This window comes from Oncorhynchus masou, chromosome 6 (genome assembly GCF_036934945.1).
Source record: "Oncorhynchus masou masou isolate Uvic2021 chromosome 6, UVic_Omas_1.1, whole genome shotgun sequence".
Classification (NCBI taxonomy): Eukaryota; Metazoa; Chordata; class Actinopteri; order Salmoniformes; family Salmonidae; genus Oncorhynchus; species Oncorhynchus masou.
In genome coordinates this window covers 25,496,941-25,524,580 of record NC_088217.1, presented here as the reverse complement: position 1 = coordinate 25,524,580, position 27,640 = coordinate 25,496,941, and the positions used below count along the sequence as shown (strand labels likewise).

The 27,640-nt window shown below is 41.9% G+C and overlaps 3 protein-coding genes and 1 pseudogene across 3 annotated transcripts; 3 read left to right on the top strand and 1 right to left on the bottom strand.

Annotated features, from left to right (window-relative positions):
- The first annotated feature begins 630 nt into the window (after positions 1 to 630).
- On the top strand, positions 631 to 7,460 carry LOC135541531 (translocator protein-like; annotated as a pseudogene).
- A 1,661-nt stretch (positions 7,461 to 9,121) lies between these two features.
- On the bottom strand, positions 9,122 to 20,049 carry LOC135541748 (ubiquinol-cytochrome-c reductase complex assembly factor 2-like). The gene is made up of 4 exons (XM_064968084.1): positions 19,718 to 20,049; positions 19,115 to 19,189; positions 15,797 to 15,866; positions 9,122 to 9,357 (listed from the first exon to the last, which is right to left on the bottom strand). Exons 1-4 carry the CDS (start codon positions 19,853 to 19,855, stop codon positions 9,248 to 9,250), a joined length of 393 nt encoding a protein of 130 aa, XP_064824156.1. The 5' UTR covers positions 19,856 to 20,049; the 3' UTR covers positions 9,122 to 9,247.
- Positions 20,050 to 20,053: 4 nt separating this feature from the next.
- On the top strand, positions 20,054 to 21,278 carry LOC135541749 (mitochondrial import receptor subunit TOM6 homolog). The gene is made up of 3 exons (XM_064968085.1): positions 20,054 to 20,297; positions 20,658 to 20,782; positions 20,920 to 21,278. Exons 1-2 carry the CDS (start codon positions 20,194 to 20,196, stop codon positions 20,752 to 20,754), a joined length of 201 nt encoding a protein of 66 aa, XP_064824157.1. The 5' UTR covers positions 20,054 to 20,193; the 3' UTR covers positions 20,755 to 20,782; positions 20,920 to 21,278.
- A 1,970-nt stretch (positions 21,279 to 23,248) lies between these two features.
- c6h1orf74 (chromosome 6 C1orf74 homolog) lies at positions 23,249 to 25,559 on the top strand. The gene is made up of 2 exons (XM_064968082.1): positions 23,249 to 23,414; positions 23,726 to 25,559. The coding sequence occupies exon 2, from the start codon at positions 23,735 to 23,737 to the stop codon at positions 24,539 to 24,541; it is 807 nt and encodes a 268-aa protein (XP_064824154.1). The 5' UTR covers positions 23,249 to 23,414; positions 23,726 to 23,734; the 3' UTR covers positions 24,542 to 25,559.
- Positions 25,560 to 27,640: the final 2,081 nt, after the last annotated feature.

Here is a 27,640-nt window from a genome sequence, read left to right as displayed (position 1 = left end):
TGATGATTGAGTTGGAGGCGTGCGTGGCCACGCAGTCGTGGGTGAACAGGGAGTACAGGAGAGGGCTCAGAACGCACCCTTGTGGGGCCCCAGTGTTGAGGATCAGCGGGGAGGAGATGTTGTTACCTACCCTCACCAAGTAGTTTAACAAGTAGTTTATAAATTATAAATGCAGGCCTATAGGCTACAAGTAATTATTTCATCTTGTTATTTTATAATACCATTTAAAGTTCAGCTGTTTGGCAGGTTAGAAGTATTGTAGGCTAATTTTGAATGGGAAATTTCACAATTTTTCAATGTCACTTGTAGTAAAACGCCAAATGGATCTACCTCCTGGTCCTCTTCCCCTGTCTTACCCACCAAGGGTAGAGACAGAGATGACCTCGCCTACTGAATCACCGGATTGGGCAAAGCCACCAGAAGACGACTCAAGCCAACCAACTATTGAACCTGACTGGTGTCAGGAAGAATCACCCTCTGCCTCAAGTGACACCTCTGAATGGGAACAGCTGATAGACTCATTGCTGATAGAGTAAGGGCACTGTCATAAACAGAGGCCCATATGCGCACTGTAAAAAAAAAAGCATTTCCTCATTGTTGCTAGAGTAATAGGCTCTGTCATGACCAGAGGCCCATATATGCACTGTAAGAAAAGTATTTCCTGTTGTAAGATATGTCATCACCCTCTCTGCTCTGAGGGAATGGGAGGAGCAGCAGATCGGGTGCAGAGAATCAAAAGGTATATAAAGAGACATTTGCCATTACTTTGGCGCTGACTTCTTGAATTCTGAATTCATTTAGACAACCATTTGACTTCGGGTAATTGCCACCTGACTCAAATTACTTAAAGATGCTAACTTGCTGGATACCAGGGTAAGAGTCCGTTTACCTATCGACCAGTTGACCCTGTGTGCAGCATACCGTTGGACCGAGTGTACCGTTGTGCCAACGTCTTAATTGACCAGGAACACTGTAGCACCGGCCGGGTTGCTTGCCCCAGACACGGCGGTAGATCAACGGCAGAATTACCACCTGCTGAGAACGGTTGGAAAGTTGTTCGAATTGACTCTGTCTCCGACTGACCCAGTGACACGTGTACTGTTGTAGCACAGTGCCTTGCCTTGGAATCGCGGTTGCAGGTTATTTGACAATACTATCCAGCCTGAGGGCAGGTTAGAGTACTCAGGCTAACTTGAATCTCGAAATTTAGTTGAACCAACGATTCCTCATGGGAGAGATCAATACATAAACTAAATTCTCAGAACTCTGACCGATTGAAACTCCGCTCCTGATCTCGTGGGTCTCCTCGTCATCTCTCAAAGGTAATTAAATAACTATTATAAGCATTTAATGTAGAGATAAGTGTTATCATTGTACCAGGCATTTTATAGAGCATTAAGGAAATTGCATGTTTTTGATTAACGCTGTGTGTGACCGAGTAACAATTGTGTATTTTGGAGTGTGTTTGATTGTAAGGTAGGTTCATGCTCTACAACATCCGCAGAGTACGACCCTGCCTCACACAGGAAGCGGCGCAGGTCCTAATCCAGGCACTTGTCATCTCCCGTCTGGATTACTGCAACTCGCTGTTGGCTGGGCTCCCTGCCTGTGCCATTAAACCCCTACAACTCATCCAGAACGCCGCAGCCCGTCTGGTGTTCAACCTTCCCAAGTTCTCTCACGTCACCCCACTCCTCCGCTCTCTCCACTGGCTTCCAGTTGAAGCTCGCATCCGCTACAAGACCATGGTGCTTGCCTACGGAGCTGTGAGGGGAACGGCACCGCAGTCCCTCCAGGCTCTGATCAGGCCCTACACCCAAACAAGGGCACTGCGTTCATCCACCTCTGGCCTGCTCGCCTCCCTACCACTGAGGAAGTACAGTTCCCGCTCAGTCCAGTCAAAACTGTTCACTGCTCTGGCCCCCCAATGGTGGAACAAACTCCCTCACGACGCCAGGACAGCGGAGTCAATCACCACCTTCCGGAGACACCTGAAACCCCACCTCTTTAAGGAATACCTAGGATAGGATAAAGTAATCCTTCTCACCCCCCCTTAAATGATTTAGATGCACTATTGTAAAGTGGCTGTTCCACTGGATGTCATAAGGTGAATTCACCAATTTGTAAGTCGCTCTGGATAAGTGCGTCTGCCAAATGACTTAAATTTAAATGTAAATGTAAAAGACAAAAAACAGAGTGTTTTCAAAAATAAACGGTAGTCTTATTTTGTCTCGAGTAAACGGTTCTCTCAAAGACAGTTAACGGCACGGGAGATAACAACTCTGACACTCCCCGCTACCGGGACACTGGAAACGGAGATCAATGTTCGATGACAGAATGAGTTACCATTAAAAGACAAGGAGGAAGGTGTGTCCAGTAGTGATTCATTTAATTGTCTTATCGATCTATCTAAGTTTTATTTTCCAAGCGATACATAGCCGACGGGCAGAGTAGTGAGACTAAGTTGACTAAAGGTCTTCACACTTTAAACTAGATACATCACAGAGGGGAAACACTCAACCACAGGGAAATCATATAGAGACTGGTAGGACTAGTGCTTAATAATAACTCAAGGATCAATTAGTGGTGAAACAAAGAGTCTAGAGGATAAAGGTGGGGTTCACACATCCCAGCTAGAGCTAGACCGTTGAGAGTGACAAGGCAAAAGACCTCTCTACGCGGACAACGCTTCGATATAGAAAGAGAGGCAGGGCTACGCGAGCGGTCCTGGTTATACCGAGATAACCTGAAGTACCTATAGTGCCCTGTCCAATCCAGGGAACGGGACGCTAACCACCTCTAGCAACCCCGCTGCCGGCCAAGGGGCGGGGCTGAAGGTTTCGTATCGCGACACACTTTCATGATCTTCAGCACTACCCCAACATCAACATACACTAAAAGTATGTGGACAACCCTTCAAATAAGATTCGGCATTTTCAACCACACCCGTTGCTGACAAGTGTACAAAATCGAGCATACAGCCATGCAATCTCCATAGACAAACATTAGGCATTAGAATGGCCCGTACTGAAGAGACTTTCAATGTGGCACCGTTATAGGATGCCACCTTTACAACAAGTCAGTTTTTGCCCTGCTAGAGCTGCCCTCGACAACTGTAAGTGCTGTTATATTAAAATGGAAACGTTCATGGTTTCCATGGCCAAGCAGCCACACACAAGCCTAAGATCACCATGGGAAATGTCAAGCGTTGGCTGGAGTGGTGTTAAGCTTGCCGCCATTGAACTCTGAAAACGCATTCTCTAGAGTGATGAATCACGCTTCACCATCTGGCAGTTCGACGGACGAATCTGGGTTTGACTGATGCCAAGAGAACGCTACCTGCCTGCCCGAAAGCATAGTGTCAACTGTAAAGTTTGGTGGATGAGGAATAATGGTCTGGGGCTGTTTTTCATGGTTCGGGTTAGGCCCCTTAGTTCCAGTGAAGGGAAATCTTAATGCTACAGCATAAAACAACATTCTAGGTGATTCTGTGCTTCCAACTTTGTGGCAACAGTTTAGGGAAGGCCTTTTCCTGTTTCAGCATGACAATGACAATGCACAAAGCAAGATCCATACAGAAATGGTTTGTCGAGATCGGTGTGGAAGAATTTGACTGGCCTGCACAAAGCCCTGACCTCAACCCCATCAAACACCTTTGGGATGAATTAGAACGCCAATTGCAAGCCAGGCCTAATCACCCAACATCAGTGCCCGACCTCACTAATTTTCAATTATTTTTTTAAAACTAGGCAAGTCAGTTAAGAACAAATTCTTAGTTACAATAATGGTCCACCAAAAGGCCTCCTGCGGGAACGGGGGCTGGGATTAAAAAGAATAAAATAAAAATATAGGACAAAACGCACATCTTGACAAGAGAGACATCACAACACTACATAAAGATAGACCTAAGACAGTAGCAAGGCAGCAACACATGACATCACAGCATGGTAGCAACACATGACCACAACATGGTAGCAACACAACATGGCAGCAGCACAACATGGTAGCATTACAAAACATGGTACAAACATTATTGGGCACAGACAACAGCACAAAGGGCAAGAAGGTAGACAACAATACATCAGGCAAAGCAGTCACAACTGTCAGTAAGAGTGTCCATGATTGAGTCTTTGAATGAAGAAATTGAGATAAAACTGTCCAGTTTGTTTGTTGCAGCTCGTTCCAGTCACTAGCTGCAGCAAACTGAAAAGACAAGCGACCCAGAGATGTGTGTCCTTTGGGGACCTTTAACAGAATGTGACTGGCAGAACGGGTGTTGTATGTGGAGGATGAGGGTTGCAGTAGATATCTCAGATGGGGGGAGAGTGATCCCTAAGCATCAACCAGTGGGTCTTGCGACGGGTATACAGAGATTACCAGTTTACAGAGTAGTAAGCAAGTCCCCACAGCAATGTTCTAACATCTAGTGGAAAGCCTTCCGAGAAGAGTATAGGCTGTTATAGCAACAAAGGGGGGACCAACTCCACACTAATGCCCATGATTTTGGAATGAGATGTTAGACAAGCAGGTGTCCACATACTTTTCACCATGTAGAGTATGTGAAATGGCATCAAACCAATTCTGAAGTTTAACAATATAGAAGTTTCCCTTGAAGTTGCAATAATAGACATCAAATTATAGCCTAATTTTGCAAGTCTAATACATTTTACAGAATAATAATTAACAGGTTTAACCAGTATATAATTAAGCAATAAGGCCCGAGGGGTGTGGCTGTTCATAACATGACGCAACGCGGACTGCCTGGATACAGCCCTTAGCCGTAATATATTGGCCATATACCACAAACCCCTGAGGTGCCTTATTGCTATTATAAACTGGTTACCAATGTAATTACAGAAGTAAAAATATGTTTTGTCGTACCCGCGGTGTACGGTCTGATATACCATGGCTGTCAGCCAATCAAAATTCAGGGTTAGAACCACCCAGTTTAAAATGAACTAATCATTAACAGCTCCCTCGCTTCTCCAGACATGTTGTGGCTGCCAATGCTTTGCCTGACTGCCCTGCCTCATCTAAGAGGGCTCTATGGAGGTTACATCACACGCAAGCAGGTGAAGACTTGGTACCCCACTCTCAACAAGCCGCCATGGCGTCCAACCAATTCTGCGTTCCCTATAGTGTGGACTACCCTCTACACAGGCATGGAGTGGGTGTCAGACAACATACTCAGCTAGGTTGAAAACAATCACCTAAGCCCCTTCTGTGTTATCACATAGTAATTACTGTAAGTCAAACAATATGGTTCTGTAAATCTACACCGATCTATACTGAACAAAAATATAAACGCAACAATTTCAACAACTTTACTGAGTTACAGTTCAAATCAGGAAATCAGTCAATTGAAATAAATTCATTAGGCTCTAATCTATGGATTTCACGATTAGGCAGGGGCACACCCACTGGGGATCCAGGCCCAACCAATCAGAATGAGTTTTTCCCCACATTTTTTTAAATTACAGACAGAAATACTCCCGAGTTTCATCAGCTGTCCGGGTGCCTGGTCACAGACGATCCCGCAGGTAAAGAAGCCGGATGTGGAGGTCCTAGGCTGGCATGGTAACATCTGGTCTGCGGTTGTGAGGCTGGTTGGACTTAATGCCAAATTCTCTAAAACGATATGGTAGAGAAATTAACATTAAATTCTCTGGCAACAGCTCTGGTGGACATTCCTGCAGTCAGCATGCCAATTGCACACTCCCTCAAAACTTGAGACATCTGTGGGATTGTGTTTTGACAAAACTGCACATTTTAGAGTGGCCTTTTATTGTCCCCAGTACAAGTTGCACCTGTGTAATGATTATGCTGTTTAATCAGTTTCTTGATATGCCACACTTCTCAGGTGGATGGATTATATTGACAAAGAAGAAATGCTCACTAATAGGGATGTAAACAAATTTGTGCACAAAATGAGAAACAAGATTTTTGTTCATATGGAACATTTCTGGATTCTTTAATTTCAGCTCATGAAACATGGGACCAATACTTTACTTGTTGCGTTTATTTTTGTTCAGTATAGATTCTAGAAAATATATTTTGTTTCCCAACTGAATCTGTTGAAAATCTGCTCCCACACTTCATTCAGAAAAACATGTTCCCACTTGTTTTATTAAACGGATCATGAAATATGGAACTGACTTGCATCTTATTGTTGATGATCACCCTGATAGGTTTGGCTCCTACCTGGTGTGGAAGGAGTGTGGGGTGTTCACTGAGGATGCTGTGGCACCTTTGGGACTCTACGCGTTGCAGCTGGCTCTCAACTGTGCCTGAACTCCCATCTTCTTTGGTGCACACAAGTTGAAAATGGTGATAAGATAATGCAAAGGTTGTGGGCTCATGGCTTCAGGTTTTGGGGTAATGGGGAGTTGATGAATGAAAACAAAAAAAGAGCAGTACACTCAATGAGAATTTTCTCTGAATATAATTTTTCCAATAGGTGATCCATAGACACAGTCCATTGTAAAAACCACCTCCATTCTGCTACAGTGAGTGTGACATGACATATGTGCCATTTTGTGTTGTCTCTTCCCCAGGCCCTCATCAAGATAGTGATGCTGACTGGTGCTGTTGGAGCCACCATGGCACCCTGGTATCCGGTCAATCGCACTACCAGCCTGCTCCTGACACCCTACCTGGCATGGCTGTGCTTGGCCACCTCCCTCAACTACTGCATCTGGAGAGAGAACCCGGATGAGGATGGAAAGGAGGAGTATGCAACACTGTGCCGTACTTGGTTTCTCCCAGGTTCTGAAAGATCTTTATTCCTGTTGAAATAACTGTGTCAGTTGATATTGGCACCAAAATGTGGTTGCATTTATATTAAAAGATTTTTTGCACTAAACCACATTTTCAAAAAATGGCTATACTATGTGTTGTGCCTACAATTGTATGAGGCAACAATGCTCATCATCAGTGATATGATCTTAATTAATTACATTGCAGAATGTTATTAATAATAAAACAATTGTTTAGAAATTGCCATATTACCCCAGAAACATCTACCATAATTATCAAAAACTCCTTATATTGCATAGCCTTTGTATTGACAGCTCCAAGGTCTAAACAATTAAGCCATTCGTAAACTACTGCGTTTTGTTTTTTTACATAAATGTTTATCCCATAAACTAATCTCCATTGAAGAAATTGATGCTGAGTTTTTGCAAGATTTCAGAAACCCCATCTTTACTCTTAAATGTATTCCAATATTTCTGTCGAAGCTTACCATGGCTTTGCAGAGAACTGATTTATTGTGCCAACTCTTATTACAAGGACAGTACATGCCAGCAAAGCCTTATGTACATCAGACTTGAATTAGAATTGCCTGTTGTTAAAAATATATTTTTTACTTGTCCTGAAGATGGATTCTTGAATTTACAAACACTGATTTCTATGATTGAACTTATTCTCTCTTTGTACTGGTTTGTTTACTTTGCTTTCTTCCAATAAACATATTTACATTAACCCATGTCTGATTTTATAATATGCACTACTTGTAACTCATATCACCTTAAACTCAACCTAGACGTTCATCTACCCAATGCTAGGGCATTTGAGCAACGTCTGTTATATGGAAGATGGCCTGCTCCATGTAAAAGGCTGTGTTTGAATAGCATTTAAAAGCCCAGAGCAGTCAGTGACTTTCCTGTGTCTATTTATACATATTCTCAGAGGTTGGAATAATACTGTGGATTTGTTCAAATGAGGCAAATAAGAAGAGTTCCAAACAGGTCTGCCAAGAACAGTTTTCCTTTTCCCCCCTCAGACCACTCGGAGACCAAAAGCATCCTGCTTGAGAAATTGTTCTTTCACCATTTTAATTGAAAACCATCACACCCAGAAATTATTTGATATTGAAATAAAAAAACTGTTGCATTAAACCTTTTAAAGGAGCAAACAAAAAATATTTGGCATGGGTCCTGAGATCCTCAAAAGGTTCTAGAGCTGCAACATCGAGAGCATCCTGACTGGTTGCATCACTGCCTGGTACGGCAATTGCTCGGCCACTGACCGCAAGACACGACAGAGGGTAGTGTGTATGGACCAGTACATCACTGGAGCTAAGCTGCCTGCCATCCAGGACCTCTACACCAGGTGGTGTCAGAGGAAGGCCCTAAAAATTGTCAAAGACCCCAGCCACCCCAGTCATAGACTGTTCTCTCTACTACCGCATGGCAAGCGGTACCGGAGTGTGAAGTCTAGGACAAGAAGGATTCTCAACAGTTTTTACCCCCAAGCCATAAGACTCTTGAAAAGGTAATCAATTGGCTACCTGGACTATTGGCATTGTGTGCCCCCACCCCTCTTTTTACGCTGCTGCTACTCTCTTTTCATCATATATGCATTGTCACTTTAACCATATCTACGTGTACATACTACCTCTATTGGACCGACCAACTAGTGCTCCCGCACATTGGCTAACCGGGCTATCTGCATTGTGTCCCAACCACCACCCGCCAACCCCTTTTACGCTACTGCTACTCTCTGTTCATCATATATGCATTGTCACTTTAACCATATCTACATGTACATACTAACTCAAATCAGCCTTACTAACCGGTGTCTGTATGTAGCCTTGCTACTTTTATAGCCTCGCTACAGTATATAGCCTGTCTTTTTACTACTGTTTTTTTATTTCTTTACCCACCTATTGTTCACCCAATACCTTTTTTGCACTATTGGTTAGTGCCTGTAAGTAAGCATTTCACTGTAAGATCTACACCTGTTGTATTCAGCGCACATGACAAATAAACTGATTTGATCAGTTGCTACATCCATTTTTGGACTTATAAATTGATATTGAATCTTGAAGAATGTAACTTTGAAATGTCTCATGAGCTTGGTTCAACTGTTGTACCCTATCAGAACCTAAAATATGAGCTTGTCTTACTCAATTTTTGTAAACAAACACTATATAGCCTCAAAACAAGGTTAACTATAAGTTTGATATCATGAATGGTCAGTCCTTGCATCCATAGTTCCGTCTATGAATTTGAGAATAGTTACAGTTCTCCAGCCCCATCCTCAGCTTTTTACCGGAACAGGGGAGTCCGCTTGATGTTTTCTACTGCTGATTGACACTTTAAAAACATTTCAGTCAGACTTTCTGTGCTCAATCATTTATTCTGTATGTTACATTGGCCCTGCTAAAATGACAAGATAAAGCATTATTCTTATTTATTTGGTTATTTCTAAAGTGGCTGAAGGGGAAAGAAAACATACAGAAGTGCTAATTGTTCTCAGGAGCCTTCTCAGGGATGACATCTTGTTTGGTGGAGAATCGCTCCATGAGAGTTTTCCACAAGCCCTTCTTCTTCTCATCCATCTGCTGCATGTTACCTGAGGTGGAAGAGATGAGGGGTTAGAGAGACATCAGAACCAACCATGCATGTTCAGAACAACACCCTGTGGAGTTCCTTTAGCCTGGGTGCCAGCCTCCTGCTGAAAGAGTGCAGGTGTCTAGACTGCAAAAGGGCCTCCAGGCTAGAGTGCCAGTCTGTTTCTCCTCTTGTAGAAAAAAAGCTTCTCTGAACATGTTGGTATCATCAAAGTCCACTAGATGGTGGTATGAGTCAGATTAACACTTCAGGTGTCTAAGACTGACAGAAGCAGACATGAAACATTAATACACTATATACACACAAAAGTATGTGGACACCCATTCAAATTAGTGGATTCAGCTATTTGAGCCACATCCGTTGCTGACAGGTGTTTAAAATTGAGCACAAAGCCATACAATCTCCATAGACAAACATTGGCAGTAGAATGGCCTTACTGAAGAGCTTAGTGACATTCAACGTGGCACCGTCATAGGATGCCACCTTTCAAACAAGTCAGTATGTAACATTTCTGCCCTGCTAGAGCTGCCCTGGTCAACTGTAAGTGCGGTTATTGTGAAGTAGAAACGTCTAGGAGCAACAACGGTCAGCCACAAAGTGGTAGGCCACACAAGCTCACCGATCGGGACAGCAGAGTGCTGAAGCATGTAGTGAAGAGTGTAGTCCCTGGTTGCAGCACTCACTACCGAGTTGCAAACTGCCCCTGCAAGCAACATCAGCACAAGAACTGTTCGTCTGGAGCTTCATGAAATGGGTTTCCATGGCCGAACTGCAGCATACAAGCCTAAGATCACCATGCGCAAGCGTCGATTGGAGTGGTATAAAGCTCACCGCCATTGAACTCTGGAGAGGTGAAAACGCTTCACCATCTGGCAGTCCGACAGACTAATCTGGGTTTGGCGGATGCCAGGAGAGCACTACATGCCCCAATGCATAGTGCCAACTGTAAACTTTGGTGGAGGAGGAACAATGGTCTGGGGCTGTATTTCATGTTTCGGGCTAAGCCCCTTAGTTCCAGTGAAGGGAAATCTTAATGCTACAGCATACAATCACATTCTAGACAACTCTGTGCTTCCAACTTTGTGGCAACAGTTTGGAGAATGCCCTTTCCTGTTTCAGCATGATAATGCCCCCATGCACAAAGCGAGGTTCATAAAGAAATGGTTTATCAAATAAAATGTTATATGCCACATACACATGGTTAGCAGATGTTAATGCAAGCGTAGCAAAATGCTTGTGCTTCTAGTTCCGACAGTGCAGTAATATTTAACAAGTAATCTAACAATTCTTCAACAGGTATTTAATACACACAAATCTAAAGGGGTGAATGAGAACATGTACATATAAGTATATGGATGAGCGATGGCCGAGCGGCATAGGCAAGGTGCAGTAGATTGTATAAAATTCAGTATGTACTCTCCACCCTCTGGAGAGCCTTGTTGTTGTGCAGTGTGACGGCAGTACCAGGCTGTGATACAGCCCAAAAGGATGCTCTCGATTGTGCATCTGTAAAAGTTTGTCGGGGTTTTGGGTGACAAGCCAAATTTCTTCAGCCTCCTGAGGTTGATCAACACACTGTCTGTGTGGGTGGACCATTTCAGTTTGTCTGTGATGTGTATGCCCTGGAACTTAAAACCTTCCACCTTCTCCACTGCTGTCCCTTTGAGATCGGTGTGGAAGAATTTAACTGGCCTGACCTCAACCCTTATCGAACACCTTTGGGATGAACACCGACTGCGAGCCAGAACTAATCGCCCAACATCAGCACCCGACCTCACTAATGCTTTTCTGGCTGAACCGAAGCAATTCCCAGCAGCGATGTTCCAACATCTAGTGGAAAGCCTTCCCAGAAAAGTGGAGGCTGTTATAGCAGCAAAGGGGGACCAACTCCATATTAATGCCCATGATTTCTGAATGAGATGTTCGACAACCATGTGTCCACATACTTTGTCATGTAGTAGAAGATCTGGTATTATTGAAGAGAAATAGGGAAGTATGTATGTCCTGAAATGTAATAGCATTTATTTGGGTTGGTTAATTTATTGCAACAAAACTAGACCAATTATGTTATATTCATTTAGCTCAGGGATGGGCAGTGACGGGGGCCTCAAAATCTGAACTCATCATGAGAGGCCGCAGAGGCTTGCGGGTCTAATTATCCATACCCACACATGCAGTCACAGCTGGCCCTAGCATCAATTTAGCGCCCCCCCTCTTCACAGTGGGGGTATTTTTTTTATATAGTTAATTTCCTGCAATTCTACTACTTTTGCCATAGGGTGGAGTATTTGTCTGCAGTTTTGAATATGATATCTGAGTGAGAGTGACTAACAAAATCAACGCCCTGGTCGGGATTTTGGTCATGACTAATACAACTTTAGATTGCTGGCTAAACTAACTTACCAATCTTAAAAAATGTTAGCTAATTGACTGAGTCAGAAACCACGATTCCATCCACAGTTTTTATGCAAGTAAAGTCATACCATATAAAGTCAAATAATGACAGAAGGGATGGAAACAGGAATCGATCTGATAGATCATTTGTTCATTCAACATGGCGGGATCTTTTTGTGTAGGTAAAATTAATTATGTGAGAAATGGCGGAGGAAACGGCTTCTTGCGGAAATATTTATATACAGTGGCTTGCAAAAGTATTCACCCTATTTGCATTTTTCCTATTTAGTTGCCTTACAACCTGGAATTAAAATTGATTTTGGGGGGCATTGTATCATTTGATTTACACAACATGCCTACCACTTTGAAGATTCACAATAAAAAAATATTTTGTAACAAACAAGAAATAAGACAAAAAAAATGATAATATTTATGCATGCTCAAGTTCACTCCCCCAAAGTCAATATTTTGTAGAGCCACCTTTTGCAGCAATTACAGCTGCAAGTTTCTTGGGGTATGTCTCCATAAGCTTGGCACATCTAGCCACTGGGATTTTTGCCCATTCTTCAATGCAAAACTGCTCCAGCTCCTTCTAGTCAGATTGGTTCTGCTGGTGTACAGCAATTTTTAAGCAATACTACAGATTCTCAATTGGATTGATGTCTGGGCTTTGACTAGGCCATTCCAAGACATTTAAATGTTTCCCCTTAAACCACTCGAGTGTTGCTTTAGCAGTATGCTTAGGGTCATTGTCCTACTGGAAGGTGAATCTCCGTCCCAGTCTCAAATCTCTGGAAGACTGAAACAGGTTTCCCCTCAAGAATTGCCCTGTATTTAGCACCATCCAATATTCCTTCAATTCTGACCAGTTTCCCAGTCCCTGCCGATTAAAAACATCCCTCCAGCATGATTCTCCCACATACACCAAACGTGTTTGCTTATTTTTCTCTTCAAGTAATAGCTTTTTTCTGGCCACTCTCCCATAAAGCCTAGCTCTGTGGAGTGTATGGCTTAAAGTGGTCCTATAGACAGGTATTCCAAACTCCACTGTGGAGCTTTGCAGCTCCTTCAGGGTTATCTTTGGTCTCTTTGTTGCCTCTCTGATTAATGCCCTCCTTGCCTGGTCCGTGAGTTTTGGTGGGTGGCCCTCTCCTGGCAGGTTTGTTGTGATGCCATATTCTTTCCTTTTTTTAATAATGGATTTAATGGTGCTCCATGGGATATTCAACGTTTCTGGTATTTTTTTTATAACCCAACCCTGATCTGTACTTCTCCACAACTTTGTCCCTGACCTGTTTGGAGAGCTCCTTGGTGCCGCTTGCTTGGTGGTGCCGCTTGCTTGGTGGTGCCTGTTTGCTTAGTGGTGTTGCAGACTCTGGGACCTTTCAGAACAGGTGTATATATACTGAGATGACGTGACTGATCATGTGACACTTAAATAAAGTCCACCTGTGTGGAATCAAACTAATTATGTGACTTCTGAAGGCAATTGGTTGCTCCAGATCTTAGAGGATTCATAGCAAAGGGGGGAAAATACATCTGCATACAACACTTTTCCATTTTTAATATTTTTGAAACAAGTATTTTTTCCATTTCACTTCACCAATTTAAACTATTTTGTGTATGTCCATTATACTAAATCCAAATAAAAAAATATTTAAATTACAGGTTGTAATGCAACAAAATAGGAAAAACACCAAGGCGATGAATACTTTTGCAAAGCACTGTAATAACCATCATATAGAAGTAAACATGTTGCCCATCCCACTACGACTTGTAGTTTATCAGGCTATAGATTAAATAACTTATGATGAACTTCACTTGGTGGTGAAAGTGCACGATGATCTTGTTGCTTTTTTCCAACAAATATCGAGGGTCTGATTCTGGTGACAATTGATGCTTGACTGCCATTTGAAAAATAAATATACAGTGCCTTGCGAAAGTATTCGGCCCCCTTGAACTTTGCGACCTTTTGCCACATTTCAGGCTTCAAACAAAGATATAATGAAGAATCAACAACAAGTGGGACACAATCATGAAGTGGAACGACATTTATTGGATATTTCAAACTTTTTTAACAAATCAAAAACTGAAAAATTGGGCATGCAAAATTATTCAGCCCCCTTAAGTTAATACTTTGTCGCGCCACCTTTTGCTGCGATTACAGCTGTAAGTCGCTTGGGGTATGTCTATCAGTTTTGCACATCGAGAGACTGAAATTTTTTCCCATTCCTCCTTGCAAAACAGCTCGAGCTCAGGGAGGTTGGATGGAGAGCATTTGTGAACAGCGGTTTTCAGTTCATTCCACAGATTCTCGATTGGATTCTGGTCTGGACTTTGACTTGGCTATTCTAACACCTGGATAAGTTTATTTTTGAACCATTCCATTGTAGATTTTGCTTTATGTTTTGGATCATTGTCTTGTTGGAAGACAAATCTCCGTCCCAGTCTCAGGTCTTTTGCAGACTCCATCAGGTTCTCTTCCAGAATGGTCCTGTATTTGGCTCCATCCATCTTCCCATCAATTTTAACCATCTTCCCTGTCCCTGCTGAAGAAAAGCAGGCCCAAACCATGATGCTGCCACCACCATGTTTGACAGTGGGGATGGTGAGTTCAGGGTGATGAGCTGTCTTGCTTTTACGCCAAACATAATGTTTTGCATTGTTGCCAAAAAGTTCAATTTTGGTTTCATCTGACCAGAGCACCTTCTTCCACATGTTTGGTGTGTCTCCCAGGTGGCTTGTGGCAAACTTTAAACAACACTTTTTATGGATATCTTTAAGAAATGGCTTTCTTCTTGCCACTCTTCCATAAAGGCCAGATTTGTGCAATATACGACTGATTGTTGTCCTATGGACAGAGTCTCCCACCTCAGCTGTAGATCTCTGCAGTTCATCCAGAGTGATCATGGGCCTCTTGGCTGCATCTCTGATCAGTCTTCTCCTTGTATGAGCTGAAAGTTTAGAGGGACGGCCAGGTCTTGGTAGATTTGCAGTGGTCTGATACTCCTTCCATTTCAATATTATCGCTTGCACAGTGCTCCTTGGGATGTTTAAAGCTTGGGAAATCCTTTTGTATCCAAATCCGGCTTTAAACTTCTTCACAACAGTATCTCGGACCTGCCTGGTGTGTTCCTTGTTCTTCATGATGCTCTTTGCGCTTTTAACGGACCTCTGAGACTATCACAGTGCAGGTGCATTTATACAGAGACTTGATTACACACAGGTGGATTGTATTTATCATCATTAGTCATTTAGGTCAACATTGGATCATTCAGAGATCCTCACTGAACTTCTGGAGAGAGTTTGCGGCACTGAAAGTAAAGGGGCTGAATAATTTTGCACGCCCAATTTTTCAGTTTTTGATTTGTTAAAAAAGTTTGAAATATCCAATAAATGTCGTTCCACTTCATGATTGTGTCCCACTTATTGTTGATTCTTCACAAAAAAATACAGTTTTATATCTTTATGTTTGAAGCCTGAAATGTGGCAAAAGGTTGCAAAGTTCAAGGGGGCCGAATACTTTCGCAAGGCACTGTATATATTCTTGCTCAATCATAATAACCTCATTATGTAGACTACCCTACAGGCACTGTATCTGCAAGCTGATGGCTAGAGCACATGTGCTGTGACCAGAGTTGGCACATTTGCTACTACAGACAGTTTGTGACAAAACTGTCAGTAGAGTTGAAAATGTGATGGAAACACATTGAACATTAGATTTTTGTTCAGTACATGAAAACTTAAGCGAAAAAGTAGTTTGTGTACATAACATCATCGGGGACTGATTTGGACGTGCAAGAGGTCGGTTTGGTGGAAAGACCACTGGTGGGAAAATGTGAATATTCTAAAATCTGAATAAAGAAAATATGCGCATGAAAATCTGTCGCCAATTGGATGAAATCCTAGCAAGTGACTGACATAAGAGAAACTGCTTGTGAATTGATCTGCGGGCCTACAAAAGTGCAGGACACCAGTTGCCCATCCCTAATGTATCTATATGCATAAATAATGAATGTGATGTACTTGGGACTATGTGTCCATACCTGTTGCTAATAGCATTCTACATTCTTCCACTGTGACACCTGTAAAACTGGTATCTCTTGTGCGGGGGAACTGTGAACAGATATTACAGGAGTTAGAGGCAACGATAACCCTCATTGACACACAACTTCATCAATTAGCTTTCTCCCAGATCTTTCATTGCTGCTGCAACAAGCAAATGCATGTGTAATGAACAGACATCGCTCTGTGTATGATCATTGCTGTGAACTATAGCTCTTGAAAACCCTTCTCCATATGTAGGGTTTTCAGCCATTACATTCCCCCACATTTGCCTCTGTGAAACTACAATTCCGACATTCTGTTTAACGTTTAGAAACGTCAATAATCATCGCTTTCTAAATGGTTTTCGAAAAGTGCTGATATGCCTCTTATCGTACATGTCAGCGAGAAAGAATCTTTCAAATAAAATAAAAATATATTTACTCTTAGCTGTTTTGCAAAGATCCATACATGTTGTGCCTCCAGTTGATGAACTTCCTCTCCAGTTAGCTTACACATAGAGGTGTTCGGAGCACACTAGATAGCTAATTAGCACAGGTGGCAGCCTATGTCTTTACTCTGTCTATATGAAACATATGTTCCCATAGTAGGGTGCTGCAGCACCCCCTGAAAAATCTGAATTTAAAAATATATTTATAAAATTAAAAAGTACTGCACTGGGCCTTTACGAGTTTATATCAGTCCGCTAATACGTCTGTAGCACAGGTCAAAAAATGTTTTCCGCAGCTCCACTTTGGCCGAAAATGTAGTTGTATATAACAGTATCTTGCAGGATTCAATAGTTGGAATTGTAAGTGTTGTAAGTGTTGATGCTCTGACCCTTTCTCTGCGATTCTGTATACCATTAGAATGACAAAGAACAAACCCCTGTCCTCAAACATTTATATCAAAAGGTGTTATGGGCAAAGACACAAATCAACCCATCAAATTAAATATTTGTCTTGATTAAATAACAAAGAAAACAACCACTTTTTATGCAGTAATTTACCATCCTTACAAACCACAATGTAAATGTACATTACTGTATTGTACATAGGTTGGTCATCTAGGTTTGTACCTATAGACTTGCCATCACCATGAAGAAAAACAATGCACAATACAGTAATTCAGTACATTGAGATGTCAAGTGGTCTGTGATGTGGCTCAGTTGGTAGAGCATGGCGCTTACAATGCTAGGATTGTGGGTTCGTATGCCAGAATGAAAACATATGAAAATGTATGCACTCACTACTAGAGGTTGACCGATTATTCGAAATGGCCGATTAATTAGGGCCGATTTCAAGTTTACATAACCGGAAATCTGTATTTTTGGACACTGATTTGGCCGATTTATTTATATTTTTACACCTTTATTTAACTAGGCAAGTCAGTTAAGAACACATTCTTATTTTCAATGACGCCCTAGGAGCGGTGGGTTAACTGCCTTGTTCAGGGGCAGAACGACAGATTTTTACCTTGTCCGCTCGGGGATTCAATCTTGCAACTTTACAGTTAACTAGTCCAACACTAACTACCTGCCTCTCATTGCACTCCACGAGGAGCCTGCCTGTTACGCGAATGCAGTAAGAAGCGAAGGTAAGTTGCTAGCTAGCATTAAACTTATCGTATAAAAAACAATCAATCATAATCACTAGCTAACTACAAAAGGTTGATGATATTACTAGTTTATCTAGCATGTCCTGCGTTGCATATAATTGTTGCGGTGCGCATTCGAAAAAAAGGACTGTCGTTGCTCCAACGTGTACCTAACCATAAACATCAATGCCTTTCTTAAAATCAATACACAGAAGTATATATTTTAAAACCTGCATATTTAGCTAAAAGAAATCCAGGTTAGCAGGCAATATTAACCAGGTGAAATTGTGTCACTTCTCTTGCGTTCATTGCATGCAGAGTCAGGGTATATGCAACAGTTTGGGCCACCTGGCTTGTTGTGAACTAATGTGCCAGAATTTTACATAATTATGACATAACATTGAAGGTTGTACAATGTAACAGCAATATTTAGACTTAGGGATGCAACCCATTAGATAAAATACCAAACGGTTCTGTATTTCACTGAAATAAACGTTTTGTTTTCGAAATGATAGTTTCCGGATTCAACCATATTAATGACCAAAGGCTCGTATTTCAGTGCGTTATGTTATAATTAAGTCTATGATTTGATATTTGATAGAGCAGTCTGAGTGAGTGATGGTAGGCAGTAGCAGGCTCGTAAGCATTCATTCAAACAGCACTTTTGTGCGTTTTGCCAGCAGCTCTTCAAGCATTGAGCTGTTTATGACTTCAAACCTATCAACTCCTGAGATTAGGCTGGTGTAACCGATGTGAGACTTGGAGTAGTTGTTCCCCTTGCACTGCAAGGGCCGCAGATTTTGTGGAGCGATGGGTAACGATGTTTCGAGGGTGGCTGTTGTCGATGTGTTGCTGGTTCAAGCCCATTTAGGGACGAGGAGAGGGATGGAAGCTATACTGTTACACTGGCAATACTAAAGTGCCTATAAGAACATCCAACAGTCAAAGGTATATGAAATACAAATGGTATAAAGAGAAATAGTCCTATAAATACTATATTAACTACAACCTGCGAATATTACCTTGGAATTTTGAAGTCTCATGTTAAAAGGAACCACCAGCTTTCATATGTTCTGAGCAAGGAACTTAAATAGCTTTTTTACATGGCACATATTTCACTTTTACTTTCTTCTCCAACACTTTGTTTTTGCATTATTTAAACCAAATGTAACATGTTTCATTATTTATTTGAGGCTAAATAGATTTTTATTGATGTATCATATTAAGTTAAAATATTCAGTATTGTTGTAATTGTCATTATAACAAATAAAAATAAAACATTTATTTTTAGTTAAAAATTGGCCGATTAATCGGTACCGGGTTTTTTTTGGGGTCCTCCAATAATCGGTATCGAAAAATCATAATCGGCCAACCTCTACTCACTACTGTAAATTGCTCTGGAAAAGAGTGTCTACTAAAATGGAAGAAATAGACCCTTTCAGTTCACATAGAAATTTGCTAAATATTTCAAGAAACTGGAGAAAATATGAAGCAAGTACTTTTACATTCCACAAATACTTTGAGATTAACGTTTTTGTAAAGAATTATCAGACTGAAGTTACACATTCTGATAAACACTCAAATACATTTAGTTAAAAATAAATTGCACTGGGCCTTTACTAGTCCTGTATTAGCGGACGGATATAGACTTATTCAGCTCGAGCAAATGTTTATTTTAATTTTTTTTTTTTTGGGGGGGGGGTGCAGTATAAGTGAATACTTACTCTTTCTCGGTATACATTAGTGTTGATTCGGGCCAAGCTTTCATATATTTGATCACACTTCTCTGGATCAGAGAGCTGTCAAGAAAAATCAGATCAGTTCATTGGGGGTTCATACAATATAATCTAGAAACTATCCACATACAGGTACTGTTATATGGGATTGTTTTTAAGATTTAGAGGCTTAATCTGTCAAATGTCCTGGAATTTCAAAATAAGTGTTTTTGCAAAGGAGTAATGCATGGTTTCAAAATACGTCTAAACCCATCATGTTGATCATAGGTTAGGCTGCATTTCATCCTCAGTCGCATTCGTCAATTTACCAAACAGTAGCGGGGGTTATGGTTTTCAAATTAATTTTCTGTTTTTGTAAGTGAACCACCCCCCTGTGGTGCTGCCCTAACTGCATGATTGTCGTGTCTCACCACAACTCAATTACATCTCTTGACTATAACTCTATACTTTGATTTACATTGCTTACATTACATGTTTGTTTTGCATGCAACTGCAAGGTCGATATGGACGGGTGCCCCATCATCCTAGCTAAATATAGCTAGCCACATTGGTTGACGTTCTCGTGCGACATTGTAAGTGGATTAACTCTACCTGTGTGTTTTCACCTTCACGAAAGGCATGGGTTACTCTCTGCCGTAGAAACGTTCCTAAATCACGGCCTTTCTTAGATTCGTCCCGTGGCCATTCTTCGCAGAGTTTCAAGAACCGACGATACCGTGCTACAGACATGTTCTGTTATGCAACGCTAAAAACAACACGAATAGATAAAGATACAAATGAGCAACCTGAGTGTGGTCACTGTCGGAGACCGTAGTTTATTTAGGCCTGTTGTTGCTATCTCACATCCTTGGGTCGTTCTTAACCCCAACCCTAAACATAATTTATCCTTCCCTAACCTTTGCCCTTAACCATTTGAAATGTCGACTTCAATGGGATAGGGACGTCCCAACGATCCCGAATAGCATGGACTCTGGTGTATTTCGGTGATGGTGTTACATGTCAATTCTTCCCCAAATTGGAAAACTATAATTTAGCATCAAGGCAAGCGCTCACAATAAACATTTAAGATGAGCGCAGCTGGGAAAAAGGCTATCGGGGCACCGGGTTATGGTGTCGTGGAATGGATCAGTACCGCATGTCGATTTGCTACAGATAGAAATGATTTCAGAAGGTATGGGCCAGATGGCTAAACATTCCTATTTCAAATGCAACGTGTTTCACGTATCATGTTAGCTAGCTAGCCAACTAGCTAGCTTCTTTGCCAAACATGCGCATGCTTTGCCCTTGGATATACCGGTATCAACAGCCCTGAGCTAGTTGCTCAGCAGTCTGTTGCTAGCATAACATTATCTGGAAATTAGGAGGGTTTTGTTATTAAACCCCCCCCCCACACACACACACACACACAACTGAACTGTCATTGAGTCCACTTGTAACTCAATTAATGAATATCTCCAGTGGATTATTCAATAACGATCCAATAATTGTACATAATGATATGAATTCGTTGCTAATCGATCTGTTTCTGTAGGAACCTTCTGGTCAACTTGGGACTCTTTGCAGCTGGAGTTTGGGTTGCCAGGAATCTCTCAGATTTTGACCTGATGTCCCCTCAACCAATCATCTAGTGCAAGAACAGGATGGATATCGTGAGAGGTACAGGGCAGGCCATTAACCTCACATCAGAATTCATGTTTGAATGCTATTGGTATTACTGTGTAAATTACTTGTATTCTTTCTGTCAAATGTTTAATATTTAACAGAAGAATCAATTTCTCATATTTTATTTTCAGGTGTCTCGGACCAAAATGTCAGTCATAAGGGACAAGATCTTGGGCTTGTTTGACATTGCAGGTGACTGCCGGCCTGACTGATCTGCAAAGGACTTTGCATCATAAATAACATCTTGTTATTTTATTTGTAGGTCAGTCAGGTCAATTGACCTATTATTCATTAGGGTTTTGATCCTCTCGAACGTGGCCATTTACTTTATATTTACTGTGTTGGCACAAAATCATTGTTTGTTGGTGATAGTCTGGAAACTGGTGTGCCTGCCTGCTTAATACATTATTAAAACTGTATGACATTGCTTTCAGTATCTCAACATTTTATGTAATTGTTAACTTAATGCAATAAATAACCATGTAAATAAGTGCTTTGACATTATTTGTATCTTTAAAAGTGCTAGAGAGAACTTAAACTGAGCTAGGTATGAATTAAATCAATCATATTGAAATTCTAAAAGAATGAAACAGTCAGGACACGCCCACTCAACCACAGTCAAGCCAATGGTGTGTGCCATGCTCCAGCTGCTGGTATCAACCAATAATGTATATAAACCCTGGATTGCTGATGCTATGTATTGGCCAATGAGAGCCTTCGAAGCCACCGGTTGGTCATATGGCACTCCCAGAAGGAGCAGTCCTCCAAAGGAATTAATGGAATTCTACAGTATTTCAATAAGATATGTAATGGACAAAATTACATGATAATGACATATTTTACATGCTTGTACACTTACACTACTGTTTAAAAGTTTGGGGTCATGTAGAAATGTCCTTGTTTTTGAAAGAAAAACACATGTCTTGTCCTTTAAAATAACATCAAATTGATCAGAAATACAGTGTAGACATTGTTGAAAATGACTATTGTAGCTGGAAACGGCTGGTTTTTTAAAAATTGAATATCTACAGAGGCCCATTAACAGCAACCATCACTCCTGTGTTATGTTAGCTAATCCAAGTTTATCATTTTAAAAGGCTAATTGATCATTAGAAAACCCTTTGGCGATTATGTTAGCACAGCTGAAAACTTGTGTGCGGATTAAAGAAGCAATACAACTGGCCTTCTTTAGACTAGCTGAGTATCTGGAGCATCAGCATTTGTGGGTTTGTTTACAGGCTCAAAATGGTCAGAAACGAAAAAAACTTTCTTCTGAAACTCGTCAGTCTATTCTTGTTCTGGGAAATGAAGGCTATTTCATGCAAGAAATTGTCAAGAAACTGAAGATCTCGTACAACGCTGTGTACTACTAAATCGCCTATGGGCACAAACCCACCGTCGCTTCACCAGACAGGACTGGAAAAAAGTGCTCTTCACTGACGAGTCGCGATTTCGTCTCACCAGGGGTGGTGGGTAGGATTCTCGGTTATCGTCGAAAGAATGAGCGTTACACCAAGGCCTGTACTATGGAGTGGGATCGATTTGGAGGTGGAGGGTCCATCATGGTCTGGGGCGGTGTGTCACAGCATCATCGGGCTGAGCTTGCTTGTTGTCATTGCAGGCAATCTCAACGCTGTGCGTTACAGGGAAGGCATACTCCTCCCTCATGTGGTACCCTTCCTGCAGGCTCATCCTGACATGACAATGCCACCTGACATACTGCTCGTTCTGAGCGTGATTTCCTGCAAGACAGGAATGTCAGTGTTCTGCCATGGCCAGCGAAGAGTCCGGATCTCAATCCCATTACAACTCTTTGTTTGTCTGAATTTGCGGGTTTTACGCATCAGCCAAGCTTCTGGGAGAGTGCGATGGTTCTCTTTTGGCTAGTGGGGAGGCAACCATGAACAGCCATCCATGATGCTGTGGTGATTGAGGTTTAACCGTACCTGTTGCGGGTCCAAGGCTTAGCTGGCTCTTAGGCGCGCGATGGTGTCCTTGGAGTGGGTGTAGGCCATGATGTCCTTGTACTTCCACGATGCTAGCCCAGCCGTGGGCAGACCTAACCTGAAGGAAAAATCTCCTCGTCTTGAACACTGGTGGGGGGTTCCAGGGATCTGAGAATGGGGGTGGCAAAATACTGTTCAAAGTAGCTGGCTAGTTAGTTGTAAGGGGAGGCAATTTTTATCGCATGCACCAGTCAGTAAAGGAAGAGGTGGGGAGTATGGGATGTAGGTTAGAGGAAGTTGTGTAGAGTAGACGACGGTTTAGGCACACAGGTTAGAATGTCACGTTGTGGATGATAGGTCTGTGTAATGAGTGTTTTAGTGGAGGAAACAGCGGAGTGTGTGGATATTTTGTGGACAGTATGATGCAGATAGGGAGAGATTGTGTCAAATGATTAGAGAGGCTGGTTGGTGTTTGGGTGGTGTAGTGAGGGAAGGGAAGTGGTGAGGGCTCTTTCACTTTCTTACTGGAACATGAATAATTAAAATAATTTAATGTCGGTAAGCCATGACTGGCCTTACACTCCAGTACAGTAGGTGGCGGGGTATGCACCTTAAAAGTTGGATGCGATCCGCCAACCCAATCCCGAAGCAGAAGAATAAGAATAGTGCAACGACCAGAAGTAATTAACGTTATGCTTTAAAGGTGCCGGTAGATCGATGAATAGATTCACTTTAGGATCAATGAGCTGTAGACTACTAATGAATTTGTCAAAGTAAATTATATGTGGAAGTAACTGGAAGGCATGAGCGTGGTTCCAGTTCAGCCATGCATTTCTAGGCTAACTATCATGCTAGCTTGCTACTGTAGTTCCTCTGGCATGCTTGTTTTAGGTGCAAAACTCGTACTAACGCACACTATTCTGATAGTTTTGGTCAGCATGGAGTTTCATTCATCAACATGTAATTTTGCCACATGTTCGAATTCCCCTAGGAGCAGTCCATGGCTTCTTCAGACGTCTTTGTTGCCGCTGCTCGCAAATGTCTACGAGTTGGAAAGAAACGCTTCTCTGCCACTGTGAGTCTGAACCTGGCTACTCAGGTCCTGGCTGTGGACTTGGGCCTGAAGCCCGCTCTGCTATATGACAGTAATACAGCATCTGCAGAGCAGGTCCAACAGTATTTAAACTCTCTGCAGGCTGCACAACTTGTGTCTAAATCTCTCCAGACAGTGGTTATCAGTGAGAATTCCTTGATTGTGAACCCATCCCTAACTATAGCAAACTTGGAGGCACTTCTCTTGAGGAGGACTGTGACTGTGGTGGATGTATGTCACTCATTGGAACAACCTGCCATCACTGAGCTACAGTGGGGAGCTATCAGGGACATGATTCATGCTTTACTTGCTCATATTAGACAGTTTGGGCAACATTCTGCGATGAGAAATGTTCCTCACCGAATTGAAAAGAGACATTGTGAGGCATGGAATCTGTGTACTCTATTTGGGATTCTATTGGGCTACCCCTCCACATACTGGTTTGACCAGAGCAGGAGCTTTGAGAACTGCCTAGCTATGTCTCCGCTGGTGGTGACCAAGGCTGTGGCATCCTGGCAGGGTGGTGGTTCTGGAGTTGAGGGTCACAGGTGTTGCCTGTATTCCTTCAGCACCCCAGAGATGTTGCAGGCAGAGATTCTGTCAGTGATGGCTAGCTGGACTACACAGCTTCAGGAACGATTTCAGCAACAGACAATCTTCTCTGACCTCAGTGTAACAAGATCAACTGTCACCTTACCTTCTGTGGCTCTATGATTATAATGGCACTTTGTGGATGGATATTGTATGAAAAATGTGACGGTATTTGTATTTTGGATATTGTCTGTAAAACAATTGATAAGCAAACATTGAAGCAGTTGTTCCTGTTTCCAAACTGATTTACATAATCAATTTGGAAACCCAATTTATTTAAAATATAAATGCATTTGTGAGGGAAGTTTACACCAATGACTACATCAAGCTTGTGGCTACAAACTTGTTGGATGCTTTGCATTTTGCTTTGGTTGTGTTTCAGATTGTTTTGCCCAATAGGAACTGAATGGTGAATAATTAATATTGTTTCATTTTGGGGTCACTTATTGTAAATAAGAATATATGTTTCAGAACACTCCTACATGAATGTGTATGCTACCATGATTAGGAGTAATCATGAATAAATTGTAAATGATGAGTGAGAAATTAAGAGGCACAAAGATCATGATCTTTATTCCTGATTTTTGGGGGTATTTCATTTTTTATTTAACTAGGCAAGTCAGTTAAGAACAAATTCTTATTTACAATGATGGCCTACCCCGGCCAAACCCTAACCCGGACGACACTGGGCAAATTGTGCACTGCCCTATGGGACTCCCAATCATGGCCGGTTGTGATACAGCCTGGAATCAAACCAGGGTCTGTAGTGACACCTCTAGCACTGAGATGCAGTGCCTTGGACCACTGTGCCACTCAGGAGCCCAAAATAGTATAATATGATCATCATTATTCATGATTATCTGTAATCATGGTAGAATCCACATTAGTGTTCAGAAACATTCTATTCTTTTTTACCATAAGTGACTATACATTATTCACCATTCACTTCCTTTTGGGCAAAACAATCTGACACACAACCAAAACAAACTGCATATGCATCCAACAAGTTTGTAGAGTCACAAGCTTGATGTAGTCATTGTGTGCTAGGAATATGGGACCAAGTACTTATTACTTTTTCAAATGGGTGGACTAGATGCAAAAAATGCCTTCCTTTCTAAACAATAAAACATATTTATGAAAATACCCTCAAATTAAAAGCGAAATTCTATACTGTCAGCTCATATGAAACATTTGACCTCAAATCCAAAATGCTGGAGAAAAGAGCCAAAAACAGAGAGTGTTTTATACTAGTTAGCTAAAATGGTGTACAGGCTAAAGGCGTATGCTTCTCAGCCTAAACAGTTCGGTAGAGTTCGCGTCTGGATTGACATTTTGTGACGGTTTTTGTTTGTTTTGGACTTCGGTGTTTTTTTTTTTACTTTTTACTTGTTTGGGGGCACAACTTTTTTTCTGGAAGCAAGCCGAAGTTCTGTGCTGAAGTCTACGCCCCTTCATCGGTGATTGGTCAACAGTAAGGATTCTTCACTCTTTGTTGTCATTCAAAACAATGCAACTCGTTTTCATGCACATTGAATAATACTGCACCTGACATGTAATTAGTTAGATGTAAAATTGTGTGACTAATCTCTTTGGTAAAAATGAATGAAAGATTTCTTGACTTATAGGTTAATTCTGACTTTTGAAGAAGTGTATACTGGCTACGTCTCAAAATGAACAATGAGTACTTTTGCCGCTTTTATTTCTCTTTTTCAAGCAGTCTTAAGGAAGTATGTGAGCGCACTCGTTCGGGTAGCCAAGTCTGGCTAGGCGCCAGCCGAACTGAAGTATGCTGACAACTTAAGTGGAAAGTAGAATAATAACCATTCATTTCTATGGATGAATGTTACTTCCATCAATATGGCGGGTGCTAACTTCAGAATAGTGCCCTGTCAGCCATAAAGCATATCCTCCATTACTAGTAGGGTTTCCCATAGACGTCATAGAAACAAGCTTCCATCTCTCCAGCCCAACGTCCTGAGGCTGATTGCGTTGCTGCCTGGATGACCAAGAGGTAGAGCCCATTGAGTAGTTCAGTTGTCAGTGTCTATGGATTAGTGACCGGAGTCCTAGTAAGGCCATCTGCCTGTCTCTGGTCAGTGGGGCTGAATGACTGACAGTACCTCCCAACAATGAGCACGGAACTCTGCCAGGTGGTCGGCCCTGGTAGGCCCGTTGTTCAAGCTGGCCATTGGGATCTTCTGGTCAGCTGCTGCCAGTAGGAATCTGTACCCGGAATACACCTAGAAAAAAAACAGGATTTGTGCCTAGTAGAGCTGATGAGACTAGGCACTGCGTATATACTCTGCGTGCTGCATAGGTCGCCTGCCTGTGCGAGCATAGAGACCCACCCCATCTGAGCGGTAGTCTGGGATGCCAGACTGGAGAGCGCAGCTCCAGTGATGACGAAGATGCACGAAAAGAGAAGGCACAGCTCCAGTGATGCACGAAAAAAGAAGGCCTCTAGCCGCTCCAGGGCATGGGCATTGATGGTGCTGCTGGCGGGCACGAAGCTCTGGATACCCGCGGGAACAGATGATGTTGCCCGCCCACCAGGGGCCGCACCACTCAGTGTCACTCAGTGTCCGGGGTCTCCTCAGCAACTGCATCTGCATTGAGTACATAGTAAGATTTATGGTTTTGAGTGTTGTTGTTTTCGGATACACCTTTCAAAAAAAGGAACCTGTTGGGATCAAAGTGTTTCAGTGGGAATGTCTAAAGAGCAAATGTCACTCAGACCAGATGAGATTGTCAATTAAGGAACACATGACGGGCGTAATGATACCCCATCACAAGTTTGTTACATCTCTCATTCTAAATACAATATTATTAGGGTCACCAAGCAATAATTATAAAGGCAAGTTAGGAATTTAGGAGTTATCTGACTCAGTAATTGTTCACTTTGTCTATTACAGTATTCGACTGTAAACATACAAAACGCTTTAGTCAAGACTGTTTTGTTTACGAAATCTGGCTTATCATTGAACTCGTCATCAGCTGGGAACCCCTTCAATTTGATGAGATTTTTTTACAAGGTTAATTGGAGGGAAACTGATAAGAAGCATACAACCGCAACAGGCATAAAGTACACATTGAAAGGAGATAATACAATTCAGTGTCATGTAACGTACCTTATAATGACACGAGGTACAGCATAGCTTTCGTTTCAGTACCATGGAGTGAATCCTTACCGCCGCTACACTTGGCTATCATCGAAGCCTTGAA

Excerpts from the sequence above, each read along its gene's own strand:
- LOC135541748 (XM_064968084.1), bottom strand. The coding sequence starts at position 19,855 with ATGTCTGTAGCACGGTATCGTCGGTTCTTGAAACTCTGCGAAGAATGG. Across the intron at positions 19,190-19,717 it reads GTGAAGGTGAAAACACACAG|CTCTCTGATCCAGAGAAGTG; the intron begins GTAGAGTTAATC and ends TTTTCTTGACAG. Across the intron at positions 9,358-15,796 it reads TAGAATGCTATTAGCAACAG|GTAACATGCAGCAGATGGAT; the intron begins GTATGGACACAT and ends CTTCCACCTCAG.
- LOC135541749 (XM_064968085.1), top strand. The coding sequence starts at position 20,194 with ATGAGCGCAGCTGGGAAAAAGGCTATCGGGGCACCGGGTTATGGTGTC. Across the intron at positions 20,298-20,657 it reads GATAGAAATGATTTCAGAAG|GAACCTTCTGGTCAACTTGG; the intron begins GTATGGGCCAGA and ends CTGTTTCTGTAG.
- c6h1orf74 (XM_064968082.1), top strand. The coding sequence starts at position 23,735 with ATGGCTTCTTCAGACGTCTTTGTTGCCGCTGCTCGCAAATGTCTACGA.